The following is a 15,835-nucleotide window of genomic DNA, read 5'->3' as shown; positions in this document are numbered from 1 at the left end:
TGCCAATTACCTCTTCTTACGTAAGATTCTCAATGACGAACGTCCATTGTGCAGTTGGACGAGACTTGTGAATTAATAAATCCCTCCGGGTGATACCAACATATTTGTACAATCCAATGACAAACATCAAAGTTGGAACTTGATCATATGTACTACATTGTACCCTATAAACTGTAACTTTCTGTGCCACAGTGTACCAGAGACAAGCACAGTTACAGTGTGTTCTCTGCAGTCCATAAGACTCACCTAGAGCAGTCGCTGAGAACAATGTATTAAGTTATTCAGAAACATTTTCAAAGTTCACAGCTGAACTTATACAGATGGAAGAGAAGTAGGTATTTACAGGGCCTTGAGAAAGTGTTCACAGCCCTGGACTTTTGCCACATTTTGTTGTGTTACAGCCTGAATTTAAAATTGATAAACTTGGATTTTATTTGTCAATGGCCTACTTACAATACCCCATAATCGCAAAATTGAATGATGTTTTTGCAAATTTCTACAAATTAATTAAAAATGGAAAGGTGAGGCCTCCCGGGTGGTGCAGTGGTCTAGGGCACTGCATCGCAGTGCTAGCTGTGCCACCAGAGACTCTGGGTTCATGCCCAGGCTCTGTCACAGCTGGCCGTGACTGGGAGGTCTGTGGGGCGATGTACAATTGGCCTAGCGTCGTCCGGGTTAGGGAAGGCTTGGCTGGTAGGGATATCCTTGTCTCATTGTGCACCAGCGACTCCTGTGGCGGACCAGGCGCAGTGTACGCTAAGCAAGGTAGCCAGGTGCTTCCTTCCTCTGCTGTGTTAAGAAGCAGTGTGGCTTGGTTGGGTTGTGTTTCAGAGGACGCATGGCTTTCAACCTTGTTCTCTCCCGAGCCCGTACGGGAGTTGTAGCGATGAGAAAAGATAGTAATTACTAACAACAATTGGATACCACAAAATTGGGGAGAAAAGGGGGTAAAATGTATTTTTTTTAAATGAAAAGGTGAAATGTCTTGAGTCAATAAGTAAACCCCTTTTCTATGGCAAGCCTAAATAAGTTCAGGAGTAAAAATGTGTTTGACAAGTTCTATAATAAGTTGCATGGACTCTGTGTGCAATAACAGTATTTAACATGATTTTTTAATGACTTCCTCATCTCTGTACACCACCCATACAATTACCTGTGATCAGTCCCTCAGTTGAGCAGTGAATTACAAACACAGATTAAACCACAAAGACCAGGGAGGTTTTCCAATGCCTCACAAAGAAGAAAAGCAGACATGCTAACCCTTTGAGCATGGTGAAGTTATTAATTGCACTTTAGACGGTGTATCAATATACCCAATCACTACAAAGATACAGGGGTCCTTCCTAAATCAGTTGACATAGAGGAAGGAAACTGCTCAGAATTCTCACCATGAAACCAATGGTGACTTTAAAACAGTTAGTGTTGAATGGCTGTGATAGGAGAAAACTGGGGAAGGATCAACAACATGGTAGTTCCTCCACAATACAAACCTAATTGACAAAGTGAAAAGAAGGAAACTTGTACAGAATAAAAATATTCAAAAACATGCATCCTGTTTGCAACAAGACACTAAAGTAATACTGCAAAAAATGTGGAAAAGCAATTCACTTTTTGTCCTGAATCGAAGGGGGGAAGGGGGCCTGCATGTCTGGCAGACATATCAGTGTGGATGACGGATCACCACCTCAAGCTGAACCTCGGCAAGACGGAGCTGCTCTTCCTTCCGGGGAAGGACTGCCCGTTCCATGATCTCGCCATCACGGTTGACAACTCCATTGTGTCCTCCTCCCAGAGCGCTAAGAACCTTGGCGTGATCCTGGACAACACCCTGTCGTTCTCAACTAACATCAAGGCGGTGGCCCGTTCCTGTAGGTTCATGCTCTACAACATCCGCAGAGTACGACCCTGCCTCGCACAGGAAGCGGCGCAGGCGCAGGTCCTAATCCAGGCACTTGTCATCTCCCGTCTGGATTACTGCAACTCGCTGTTGGCTGGGCTCCCTGCCTGTGCCATTAAACCCCTACAACTCATCCAGAACGCCGCAGCCCGTCTGGTGTTCAACCTTCCCAAGTTCTCTCACGTCACCCCGCTCCTCCGCTCTCTCCACTGGCTTCCAGTTGAAGCTCGCATCCGCTACAAGACCATGGTGCTTGCCTACGGAGCTGTGAGGGGAACGGCACCTCAGTACCTCCAGGCTCTTGTCAGGCCCTACACCCAAACAAGGGCACTGCGTTCATCCACCTCTGGCCTGCTCGCCTCCCTACCACTGAGGAAGTACAGTTCCCGCTCAGCCCAGTCAAAACTGTTCGCTGCTCTGGCTCCCCAATGGTGGAACAAACTCCCTCACGACGCCAGGACAGCGGAGTCAATCACCACCTTCCGGAGACACCTGAAACCCCACCTCTTTAAGGAATACCTAGGATAGGATAAAGTAATCCTTCTCACCCCCCCCCCTTAAAAGATTTAGATGCACTATTGTAAAGTGGCTGTTCCACTGGATGTCATAAGGTGAATGCACCAATTTGTAAGTCGCTCTGGATAAGAGCGTCTGCTAAATGACTTAAATGTAAATGTAAATGTAGGTGAGGAACGGGATTATTTAACATACTCTTAGAAGAAGAAGAGTTTCATGTGCTTTCGGAAGATTAGCAGGGACTGCTGTTCTAGCTTTAGGAGGAATCTGGTTCCACAATTCGGGTGCCAGGACAGAGAAGAGCTTGGACTGGGCTGAGCGGGAGGTGGCAGAATGGAGTGCTCAGGTTGGGTTGTAGGGTTTCAGCATAGCCCAAAGGTGGAGAGGTACACTCCCTCTTGCTGTTCCGTAGGCAAACCACCATGGTATTGCAGTGGAAGCAAGCTTCAACTGGAAGCCAGTGGAGTGTGCAGAGGAGCGGAGTCACATGGGTGAACTTGGAAAGGTAGAAAACCAGGTGGGCTACAGCGTTCTGGGTAAGTTGCAGGGGTTTGATGGTACAAGCTGGGAGACCAGCCTATAGAGAGTTGCAGTAGTTCAGATGGGAGAGGACAAGTGCCTGGATTAGGACATGTGATGCTTAATGTATGAGGTAAGGTCATACTCTATGGATGTTGTAGAGTATGAACCTACAGGAGCGAGTCACTGCTTTAATGTTTACAGAGAACATCAGGGTGTTGTCCAGGGTCACGCCAAGGTTTTGGGGAGTTTTCAACCATGATGGAGAGGTCTTTGAGCAGACAAGCCTTTCCCGAGAAGAGAACAGCTCTGTCTTCTCTTGGTTGAGCTTGAGGTGGAGGGCCGACATCCAAGCTGAGATACCTGCCAGGCACGCAGAGATGTGAGTCGCCACCTGGGTATCAGAAGGGGGAAGGAGAAAAGTAGTTGAGTGTCATCCGCATAGCAATGATAGGAGAGACCATGTGAGGATATGGCGGAGCTGAGTGACTTGGTGTATGCGGAGAGGGGTCGAAGAGGGTCGAAGAGGCAGAATCAGGAGATAGGAGGGAGAATGATTTAGCAGAAGGGAGAGATGATAGGATAGAAGAGGAGAGAGTAGGTGGAGAGAGAGAGAGAGTGAAGATTGCAATGGTGCATGACCATCTGAGGAGTAGTAAAAAAAAAATAATAGCAAGTCTACATACAGCGGGTACAGAGTTAGTCGGTTAGTTGAGGTAATATGTACATGTAGGCATAGTTATTAAAGTGACTATGCATAGACAATAACAGGGAGTAGCAGCAGCATCAAAGGGTGGGGGCAATGCAAATAGTCTGGGTAGCCATTTGATCAGATGTTCAGGATCAAGATGTTAAGCTCATTGAGGGACTCTCCAAGGGCACACGGTGGGCAATAGATGACAACAATGTTAAGCTTGAGTGGACAAGTGACAGTGACAGCATGGAATTCAAATGAGCAGGTGGACAGGTGAGAGGGAGAAACAAGAACATCTTCAGTTAGGAGATGTGAGTAGCCCTGTGCCACCACAGCGACGACCAGATGCTCTTGGACTATGAGAGAAAACATAGTCAGATGAAGAGAGAGCAGTTTGAGTTGCGGTGTTCTCTGGGGTGAGCTATGTCTCAGTCAGGGCCCAAAAGTCAAGGCTGCCGGTCACATAATTGACAAAGCTGCAAAATAGCTACATTTGATAATCAGAAAATAACTAGGTATGATACTCAAGTAAAGGAGTGGTGTGGAGCCTTCCTCTCTTTCCTTCCTCAAACAACTCGGCAGACCCGTCTTTGTTTCACTATTGGTCTTAATTCTGCAGACAACCCCGCACTGACACAACTGCCGCTTACAGCTGACGCTGAGAAACCAGGGTAGGCTGAAGTACTAACACTAATTGCTTAGTGTCTAGGACAGGAGAACCCCCCCCTCCAATACAGCCACTGATTACCAAAACAAGTTACAAATTGCCCTGCCCCTTGATCTTGGTTAGTGTATTTTTATTCCTGGGATCCAGCAACAATCGACTGTGTCAACAATCCTCTGCAAGTTATGAGCAGTCAGCAGTTCACACAGCAAGTAGGCTACTGGGAACACAGGTAGCATTTAAGTAGATTAAGCAAAACTCCTGGAGTCAGCAGTCCTCGAGGTATGGAATGAAGCAGGTTTGGTGCAAATCCAATACAACACATTACTGAGTACCACTCTCCATATTTTCAAGCACAGTTGTGGCTGAATCATGTTATGGGTATGCTTGTAATTGTTAAGGACTGGGGAGTTTTTCAGGATAAAACATGTACGGAATGGAGCTAAGCACAGGCGAAATCTTATAGGAAATCCTGGTTCACTCTGCTTTCTACCAGACACTGGGAGATGAATTTACCTTTCAGCAGTGACAATAACCCCAAACACAAGGCCAAATCTACAGTGGAGTTGCTTACCAAGAAAACAGTGAATTTTCCTGAGTGGTTGAGTATCAGTTTTCATTTAAATCTACTTGAAAATCTATGGCAAATAGTTGCCTAGCAATGTTCAACAAAACATTTGACAGAGCATGAAGAATCCTGAAGAATATAATGGGCAAATGTTGCACAATCCAGGTGTGGAAAGCTCTTAGAGACTTACCCAGAAAGACTCACAGCTGTAATCGCTGCCAAAGGTGCTTCTACAAATGATTGATTCAGGGGTGTGAATACCTATGTAAAGTAGATATTTCTGTATTTCATTTTCAATACATTTGAAAATACTTCTAAAAACGTGTGTAGATGCGTGACAATTTTTTGTATTTAATTCATTTTGAATTCAGGCTGTAACACAACAAAATGTGGGAAAAAAAAGTTGTTGATTAAAAACTCATAGGCAGTCATCTGTCAGATATTGTTACTACCTCTGTTTCTTGAGATACTGTACAAACACAACATTGTTTCCCCTATATTCATTTCTAAATCCTTTTCGCCACTCCAGAAAAGGACTAGATTTTTGAGTTATTACTTAAAAAAATTTTTTTTAGATATGGTGAAACATTTAGTAATCTTTATTGACTAAAACCAGATATGAAGTACACAATACAAAAATAAATAAAAATAAACCCATAGTTGAAAACTAACAAAATAAAAACTAGACAGTCAGGGAGAATCAAAAATGTCTAAAATGTCATGGAATGGGGCCCACATTGATATTGTTATCATATTTGGTTAACTGAGATAGCGTAAGAACACAGCATAGAACACGGCAAAATGGGTTCAACGTCACCTCTGGGTTCAACGTCACCTCTGGATAACCTTACTCCCTCCTTATTTTAATTGACAGTCTTTATATGTTTTTGTTGCCATCTGTTTGGCAGGCTGTGTACCCATAGCCTTAAGGTGAGGTGGAGAGGAGACCACATCACCAAAATAGAAGCAACACAACGACGTAAACAGGCAAGGACCTGCTCCTTCTCTGGCTTTGCCTGCTATTTACGGTCTCATAGAATTGTGGCAAGAGATGCACATTTTTTTTGTGTGTGAATTTGAACAGTTATGAAATGTTGAAGTTGAAGGTTTAAAGGTTAGAGTACTGGAGAATCTATTGCACAAAAGCTGCAGACAGTTAGCAGACAGTTGGAAGCAGACAGCTTTGCAATCTGCATTCTATGATAATTGGCTGATGTTAATCTGTCTATCACTGCAAAGTGTAGTGGGCCCAGTGGCGATTTTAACTTTAAATCTTTGTGGGGCAAACAACAAAAAATGTAGTATGCATGCCAGCAAAGCAATAACACAACACTAAACAATACATTGATTGCACTATCACGGTGACAAATGGTGCCCACAAACTGTTAGGGCCTACATCAAGATGTCTCAACAGCAGAGTCCCAACACCTTACCACTGCTACAGTTCCCGGGTGTCGCAGTGGTTAAGGGTGCTGTATTGCAGCGCCAGCTGTGCCATCAGAGACTCTGGGTTCAAGCCCAGGCTCTGTCGAAACCAGCTGCGACCGGGGGGGCAACGCACAATTGGCCTAGTGTCTTTAGGGAGGGCTTGGTCGGTAGGCATGTCCTTTTCTAATCGCGCGGGACGGGCGTAGTGCGCGCTAACCAAGGTTGCCTACGTATGACGTAGTCAATATAACTTTTTGTTCGGCAGTTTTGAAATGTACAGCGACAGAATTCAGAACATGGGCATCTTACATATATGGACAATGAAAGATCTTACAATATTCGATGATTACAATTTCTCTGAACATTGAATGCCGTCGGGGCCTTTTTGCGTGTCAAAAAAGATACACGTCTTATGACACTATTTGACACGTTAAATAAACTTTTCATTTGACACAATTCTGTTGTAGAATGTTGTTTGTGAAGGTTTTGCACGTGGACGCCAAGCGCCACCACTACTGTAAGTAGCACTGTCAAAGCTGTACAAAACAAGTTGTAAACAAGCACACACCGGCCACGAACGATTATTAGGGTGAGGCACATGGGCTACTAACAGCTTACTACACAACGTACACTTAGTATTACTTTAGCTACAATATACATTTCTCTCTGGCATGCTATGTAATTTTGAAGCAGCAAAATACATTTTTGGACTCACGTTGTGATGTGCTTGAAGAGGAAAGTGGGGCGGCAGTCCTTCATAAGCAAATTTTGTCATCAAAGAGAAAGATGCCGGATTTACAATTCCGAGTTGAACCACCGTTCAAAATGAATTTTCCCAGTCGTAGCTTGTTTTTCCCGAGTTCCCAGTTGTCTTGAACTCACAGATTTCCAACTTGTTGTGTAATGTTTATGTCCATTGGCCGATGAGCACTGAGATGTTTTATCTCTAATTTATCTTCATATGACAAGGCTTGAAAAGGATTTGATTGTCGACTTGATTCATGGTGACGACTGCTAGCTTGCTAGTTAAGATTTTGAAAGTATGATGTTGACAATGAAAGCTAGTGTAAATATAATGTGATTTGATGTCATTCTATCTGTGGCCAATGACGAGTGTTCTTGGATGGGCACTTCTAATATAACTCTATGGCAGAACCCAAGGGGCAAACATTTTCGAGCTCTTACCTTAGAATTGTTGATGACGTACTGTCCCATGGATGACAGAAACTGAGCCAATCACGCGCAACGCTCTGTATTTTCTTCTGGTTAGCCCCAACACCACAGAAAGCACTAAGATAGGCTGAAACACCTGCATTTTGGAGCTGCTTTACCCAAGAAAGCAAAAAAGACGACATCTTTGTACTCGGCTTTATTAACTCAATGACATTTATTTTACATTGTTTGCAAACTGATATGTGACACGTATTAATGCCAAAATAACAAGCGAAACTGACAAGCCCCCCCCCCCAAAAGTATTATTTCTTTATTTACCTAAAAGTGTGGGGATGCATGTTCGACAGTTGCAGAGAACAGTGTTGAGATTGGAGTTGACCTGTGGCTAGCCCTCTCATTTAAGCTGAGCAATTTACTCTTATTTCTTTATCAAATGGTGATAACTCATGCAATGCCAGTTACATTCAAAATGACAGGCAATGGAAGCAAATGTAAAATGGCACTAGTGTCTGAACTGACAGATGATTTTGCTTAATATGAGGACCTATAGGAACAGATGCAGTGTTGAAAAGAAGGTTGATGATATCCGCTCATCATTCACTCAGCCTATCGAGTCCACTGGTCCCACTCTCACAGTACTACCCAATGCCTTACATAGCCATTAGAGGAAGAAGGAGATAGGATTCCCATTGGGCAAGGATGGAGGAACGTATAATGCCCCCCCCAGCAGACTGTCAACCAATCACATTCACGTTGTCATGCTGTGTCACGCTGTTGCTAAACTAATCGTCAAACAACCCCTTCTCAAAGTCCGGGTATTTTGAGAAACGTGCCTATTTTCTTCGAAAGTATGTCACTGTTCCGGCTATACAATATTACAGATAGCAAGTTAATTATCTCACATCTCGGAAATTATTTGTAATGTTGTACTTCTTGTTAGCGAAATTCATGCTAATGTTGCATTTTTGAGTGAGCGCCCAATTGACTACTATTCACTCCTTGAAGGAGAGCTCTCCTTGTCCCAGAATCGCCCAGAATGCACGGTGTGTCCTATTGATGTAGCATGATCAACATACACAGTGGGTGTTAATACGATTCCAATGGAGTTTCCCATCTCCTCAAAAGTATCTCGCTCTGCTCAACGAACGAAGAGACATGAGAGAGCAGTTATCTGTTCACTACTTTTGGTCACTTATTTTTTTATCTCTCCTGCCACATTTGAGGAGGTATAAACACTTCTATCACCATGTTATGATCTTAGTCAGATGTGACTGTACTGCGCAGCAGAGCGCAAACAAATGGCTCAGCTTCAAAATGTTAGTGATACCCGAGCCCTACTGTTGATTAAAAACAGGCCGTACACGGCCCTAACCCGATGTATAACGCCGAGGCCCCATTGGGCTTGAATTTGGCAGCACCCTCTAACCCAAAACATGGCCATGACGCCTTAACCTTTTCGCTCTTTCTCTCCAGATGAAATCCTGTGACTAGTGAGGTCTAGCCGCCTGACAACTGGCCCGCTCGACCCCATCCCCTCCTCCTGTTTCCGGAGACCTTATCCCAATCCTCACTTCCCTCATAAATTCATCCCTGACTACTCAATTTTAACCGCTCCCCACTGTGTCATGGAGGAGCTCCGCTCGGCCAAAGCTGACTCTCCTTCCTCTGATCTCATCCTCCTAGATCTATCCACTGCTTTCAACACTGTGAACCATAAGATCCTCCTCACCATCGTTTCACGGCTAGGCGTCTCAGGCTCTGCAATCAATTTTTTACAACTTTTTAAAAACAATTCAATACAAAGATAATACGAATGGCCACTCCCATCAGTGGATGCTCTGGACAGTGGGTGCACTTGGCAAAGCCCCGGCCCATCCTTTCTGGCAGGATGCTCCTACCAGGTGATTTGGAGAGGATCTGGATTGGTACCACATGCTCTCACTCTTTTTGTCTTTATACACCAAGTCACTCGGCTCCGTCATATCCTCACGTGGTCTCTCCTATCATTGCTATACAGACTCAACTACTTTTCTCCTTCCCCCTTCTGACACCCAGGTGGTGACATGCATCTCTGTGTACCTGGAAGATATCTCAGCCACTGGCCCACCACCTCGAGCCTAACATTCACAAGACAGAGCTCCTCTTCCTCCCAGGGGAAGGCCTGCCCGCTCCTAGACCTCTCCATCACGGTTGGCAACTCCACAGTGTCCCCCTCCCAGTGTGCAAAGAATCTCGGTGTGACTCTGGACAACAAAATGTCTAATCAAATCAAATGTTATTTGTCACATGCGCCGAATACAACAGGTGAAATGTTTACTTACAAGCCCTTAACCAACAATGCAGTTTTAAGAAAAATACCTAAAAAAAGTAAGAGATAAAAGTAACAAATAAATAAGAGCAGTAATAAAATGACAATAGAGAAACAATATACAGGGGGTACCGGTACAGAGTCAATGTGGAGGCTACATACAGGGGGTACCGGTACAGAGTCAATGTGGAGGCTACATACAGGGGGTACCGGTACAGAGTCAATGTGGAGGCTACATACAGGGGGTACCGGTACAGAGTCAATGTGGAGGCTACATACAGGGGCTACCGGTACAGAGTCAATGTGGAGGCTACATACAGGGGGTACCGGTACAGAGTCAATGTGGAGGCTACATACAGGGGCTACCGATACAGAGTCAATGTGGAGGCTACATACAGGGGGTACCGGTACAGAGTCAATGTGGAGGATACATACAGGGGTTACCTGTACAGAGTCAATGTGGAGGCTACATACAGGGGGTACCGGTACAGAGTCAATGTGGAGGCTACATACAGGGGCTACCGATACAGAGTCAATGTGGAGGCTACATACAGGGGGTACCGGTACAGAGTCAATGTGGAGGCTACATACAGGGGGTACCGGTACAGAGTCAATGTGGAGGCTGCATACAGGGGCTACCGGTACAGAGTCAATGTGGAGGCTACATACAGGGGGTACCGGTACAGAGTCAATGTGGAGGCTACATTCAGGGGGTACCGGTACAGAGTCAATGTGGAGGCTACATACAGGGGGTACCGGTACAGAGTCAATGTGGAGGCCACATACAGGGGGTACCGGTACAGAGTCAATGTGGAGGCTACATACAGGGGGTACCGGTACAGAGTCAATGTGTGGGGGCACCGGTGTCGAGGTAATTGATGTAATATGTACATGTCGGTAGGGTTATTAAAGTGACTAACAACAGAGAGTAGCAGCAGTGTAGAAGGGTGGGGGGGGGCAATGCAAATAGTCTGGGTATCCATTTGATTAGATGTTCAGGAGTCTTATGGCTTGGTAGTAGAAGCTGTTTAGAAGCCTCTTGGACCTAGACTTGGCGCTCCGGTACCGCTTGCCCTGCGGTAGCAGAGAGAACAGTCTATGACTAGTGTAGCTGTAGTCTTTGACAAATTTTCGGGCCTTCCTCTGACACTGCCTGGTATAGAGGTTCTGGATGGGAGGAAGCTTGGCTCCGGTGATGTACTGGGCTGTACGCACCACCCTCTGTAGTGCCTTGCAGTCGGAGGCCGAGCAGTTTCAATACCAGGCAGTGATGGTAAAACCTTTTGAGGATCTGAGAACAGGGCTCCGGGCAGCCGAGCGGAAATGAAGGAAAACTCGCCTCCCTGCGGACCTGGCATCCTTTCACTCCCTCCTCTCTACATTTTCCTCCTCTGTCTCTGCTGCTAAAGCCACGTTCTACCACTCTAAATTCCAAGCATCTGCCTCTAACCCTAGGAAGCTCTTTGCCACCTTCTCCTCCCTCCTGAATCCTCCTCCCCCCTCCTCCCTCTCTGCAGATGACTTCGTCAACCATTTTGAAAAGAAGGTCGACGACATCCGATCCTCGTTTGCTAAGTCAAACGACACCGCTGGTTCTGCTCACACTGCCCTACCCTGTGCTCTGACCTCTTTCTCCCTCTCTCTCCAGATGAAATCTCGCGTCTTGTGACGGCCGGCCGCCCAACAACCTGCCCGCTTGACCCTATCCCCTCCTCTCTTCTCCAGACCATTTCCGGAGACCTTCTCCCTTACCTCACCTCGCTCATCAACTCATCCCTGACCGCTGGCTACGTCCCTTCCGTCTTCAAGAGAGCGAGAGTTGCACCCCTTCTGAAAAAACCTACACTCGATCCCTCCGATGTCAACAACTACAGACCAGTATCCCTTCTTTATTTTCTCTCCAAAACTCTTGAACGTGCCGTCCTTGGCCAGCTCTACCGCTATCTCTCTCAGAATGACCTTCTTGATCCAAATCAGTCAGGTTTCAAGACTAGTCATTCAACTGAGACTGCTCTTCTCTGCATCACGGAGGCGCTCCGCACTGCTAAAGCTAACTCTCTCTCCTCTGCTCTCATCCTTCTAGACCTAACGGCTGCCTTCGATACTGTGAACCATCAGATCCTCCTCTCCACCCTCTCCGAGTTGGGCATCTCCGGCGCGGCCCACGCTTGGATTGCGTCCTACCTGACAGGTCGCTCCTACCAGGTGGCGTGGCGAGAATCTGTCTCCTCACCACGCGCTCTCACCACTGGTGTCCCCCAGGGCTCTGTTCTAGGCCCTCTCCTATTCTCGCTATACACCAAGTCACTTGGCTCTGTATATAACCTCACATGGTATCTCCTATCATTGCTATGCAGACGACACACAATTAATCTTCTCCTTTCCCCCTTCTGACGACCAGGTGGTGAATCGCATCTCTGCATGTCTGGCAGACATATCAGTGTGGATGACGGATCACCACCTCAAGCTGAACCTCGGCAAGACGGAGCTGCTCTTCCTCCCGGGGAAGGACTGCCCGTTCCATGATCTCGCCATCACGGTTGACAACTCCATTGTGTCCTCCTCCCAGAGCGCTAAGAACCTTGGCGTGATCCTGGACAACACCCTGTCGTTCTCAACTAACATCAAGGCGGTGGCCCGTTCCTGTAGGTTCATGCTCTACAACATCCGCAGAGTACGACCCTGCCTCACACAGGAAGCGGCGCAGGTCCTAATCCAGGCACTTGTCATCTCCCGTCTGGATTACTGCAACTCGCTGTTGGCTGGGCTCCCTGCCTGTGCCATTAAACCCCTACAACTCATCCAGAACGCTGCAGCCCGTCTGGTGTTCAACCTTCCCAAGTTCTCTCACGTCACCCCGCTCCTCCGCTCTCTCCACTGGCTTCCAGTTGAAGCTCGCATCCGCTACAAGACCATGGTGCTTGCCTACGGAGCTGTGAGGGGAACGGCACCTCAGTACCTCCAGGCTCTGATCAGGCCCTACACCCAAACAAGGGCACTGCGTTCATCCACCTCTGGCCTGCTCGCCTCCCTACCACTGAGGAAGTACAGTTCCCGCTCAGCCCAGTCAAAACTGTTCACTGCTCTGGCCCCCCAATGGTGGAACAAACTCCCTCACGACGCCAGGACAGCGGAGTCAATCACCACCTTCCGGAGACACCTGAAACCCCACCTCTTTAAGGAATACCTAGGATAGGATAAGTAATCCTTCTCACCCCCCTAAAGATTTAGATGCACTATTGTAAAGTGGCTGTTCCACTGGATGTCATAAGGTGAATGCACCAATTTGTAAGTCGCTCTGGATAAGAGCGTCTGCTAAATGACTTAAATGTAATGTAAATGTAATGTAAATGAGGACCCATGCCAAATCTTTTCACCCTGTTGTTCTCTGCAAACGACAAAGCAGTGACTCGTTGCTGCAGGTTCATGCTCTACAACATCTATAAAGTATGACCCTACCTCACACAGAAAGCGGCGCAGGTCCTAATCCAGGCTCTTGTCATCTCCAGTCTAGACACCTGCAACTCTCTGCTGGCTGGGCTCCCTACTTGTGCCATCAATTCCCTGCAACTAATCCAGAACGCTGCAGCCCACCTGGTGTTCAACCATCCCAAATTCTCCCATGTCACACTGCTCCTCTGCACACTACACTGGCTTCAAGTTTCAAGTTTTATTTGTCACATGCACAAGTATAGTGAAATGCTTAATCTGGTACAATGCTGTGTACTACTCCCTTCACAGAACAGAGCAAACTGGCTCTAACCAGAATAGAAAGAGGAGTGGGAGGCCCCAGTGCACAACTGAGCAAGAGGACAAGTACATTAGAGTGTTTAGTTTGAGAAACAGATGCCTCACAAGACCTCAAATGGCAGCTTCATTAAATAGTACCCGCAAAACACTAGTCTCAACCTCAACAGTGAAGCGGGTACTATTTAACGAAGCTGCCATTTGAATGAAGGACATCCACTTGCATGAAGTAGATGTCCTAACCGAATTGCCAAAACTATAGTTTGTTAACAAGACATTTGTGGAGTGGTTGAAAAACAAGTTTTAATGACTCCAACCTAAGTTTATGTAAACTTCTGACTTCAATTCTACATACAGCACCAGTCAAAAGTTTGGACACAGCTACTCATTCAAGGATTTTTCTTTATTTTTTACTATTTTCTACATTGTAGAATAATATTGAAGACATCAAAACTATAAAATAACACATATGGAATCATGTAGTTACCAAAAAAGTGTTAAACAAATCAAAATATATTTTATATTTGAGATTCTTCAAAGATTCTTCAAAGTAGCAACTTTGCCCTGATGACAGCTTTGCACACTCTTGGCATTTTCTCATCAAGCTTCATGAGGTAGTCACCTGGAATGCATTTTAATTAACAGGTGCCTTGTTAATTTGTGGAATTGATTTCCTTTTAATGCATTTGAGCCAATCAGTTGTTTTGTGACAAAGTATGGGTGGAATACAGAAGATAGCCCTATTTGGTAACATACCAAGTCCATATTATGGCAAGAACAGCTCAAATATGCAAAGAGAAATGACAGTCCATGAAGGTCAGTCAATCCGGAAAATTTTAAGAACTTTTAAAGTTTCTTCAAGTGCAGTCGGAAAAGCCATCAAGCACTGTGATGAAACTGGCTTTCATGAGGACCGCCACAGGAAAGGAAGACCCAGAGTTAACCCTGCTGCAGAGGATTATTTCATTCTAGTTAACTGCACCTCAGATTGCAGCCCAAATAAATGTTTCCCGGAGGAGACTGCATGAATCAGGCCTTCATGGTCAAATAATGTAACTGCAAAGAAACCACTACTATTGGACACTAATAAGAAGAAGAGACTTGCTTGGGCCAAGATATATTTAGACCGGTGGAAATCTGTCCTTTGGTCTGATGAGTCCAAATTAGAGATTTTTGGTTCCAACCGCTGTGTCTGTATGGGATGCAGAGTAGGTGAATGGATGATCTCCGCATGTGTGGTTCCCACCGGGAACTGGTTTGTGCTTAGTGGGACTATCATTTGTTTTTCCACCGGACAATGACCCAACACACCTCCATGCTGTGCTTTTCTAATAACCAATTTCTGTGCTTATGCATGTGACTGATTCAACACCTCACTCACAGAAATCCTCACTGTAGTATCTGCAATTTGGCAGTACTCCCAGACCCTTGTCTTGAGAACGATCTCAGTTTCAAGGGCTCAGCTCGGGGAGAAGAAGCCTGGTGAGGTATTGGTCTGCCATATTTTTTTTAACCAGTATTGGTTGGTCCCATGATTGAAAGCAATTGGTAATAATTAATGTTAGCAAACAAATAACGAATAAGCTAAATTATGAAAATGTTGCTTTCTGTGTAAGTATATGAGAACTAACGGGACTGCCCCATTGGAACTCCTAATCGATATGTACTTGGTGCATTGAGTTGGTTGGAACCTCTCTAGTTGACAATGATTAGTTTAAGTTTGACTACATGTCCCACTGAGTAAGAATTTCCATAACAGTTGCAACCCCCTTTTGCCCTCAGAACAGCCTCAATTCATTGGGGCATGGACTCTACAATGTGTTGAAAGCGTTCCACAGATGCTGGCCCATGTTGACTCCAATGCATCCCACAATTGTGTCAAGGTGACAGGATGTGATTTGGGTGATGGACCATTCTTGATACACACGGGAAACTGTTGAGCGTGAAAAACCCATCAGCATTGCAGTTCTTAACACAAGCCAGGCACCTACTCCCAAACCCCATTCAAGGGCACTTAAATATTTTGTCTAGCTTATTCACCCTCTGAATGGCACACATACACAATCAATGTCTCAATTGTCTCAAGGCATACAAATACTTATTTAACCTGTCTTCTCACCTTCATCTACGCTGATTGAAGTGGATTGCATTTTAAAGTTTTACTCCAATCAGAGGAGGGAGTGGTAGTGGAAAAAATGGGGGGAGCTGAACATTTGCAGTATACATTTCTGGAGTGCATCAAGTTATATGTGTGTTCTGTCATGATTTGCGAAAGTTATAAATGGATGGATGCGCTCCTGATAAAAACCTTATAGCCTATT

General features: G+C 45.5%; 1 protein-coding gene across 1 annotated transcript; it reads left to right on the top strand.

Annotated features, from left to right (window-relative positions):
* The first annotated feature begins 1,651 nt into the window (after positions 1-1,651).
* LOC127907710 (uncharacterized) lies at positions 1,652-12,976 on the top strand. The gene is made up of 2 exons (XM_052464291.1): positions 1,652-1,872; positions 12,417-12,976. The coding sequence occupies exons 1-2, from the start codon at positions 1,670-1,672 to the stop codon at positions 12,961-12,963; spliced, it is 750 nt and encodes a 249-aa protein (XP_052320251.1). The 5' UTR covers positions 1,652-1,669; the 3' UTR covers positions 12,964-12,976.
* Positions 12,977-15,835: the final 2,859 nt, after the last annotated feature.

Source organism: Oncorhynchus keta, chromosome 15 (genome assembly GCF_023373465.1).
Source record: "Oncorhynchus keta strain PuntledgeMale-10-30-2019 chromosome 15, Oket_V2, whole genome shotgun sequence".
Classification (NCBI taxonomy): domain Eukaryota; kingdom Metazoa; phylum Chordata; class Actinopteri; order Salmoniformes; family Salmonidae; genus Oncorhynchus; species Oncorhynchus keta.
Note: the sequence above shows the minus strand (reverse complement) of the source record. Positions and strands in the feature narration are given on the sequence as shown.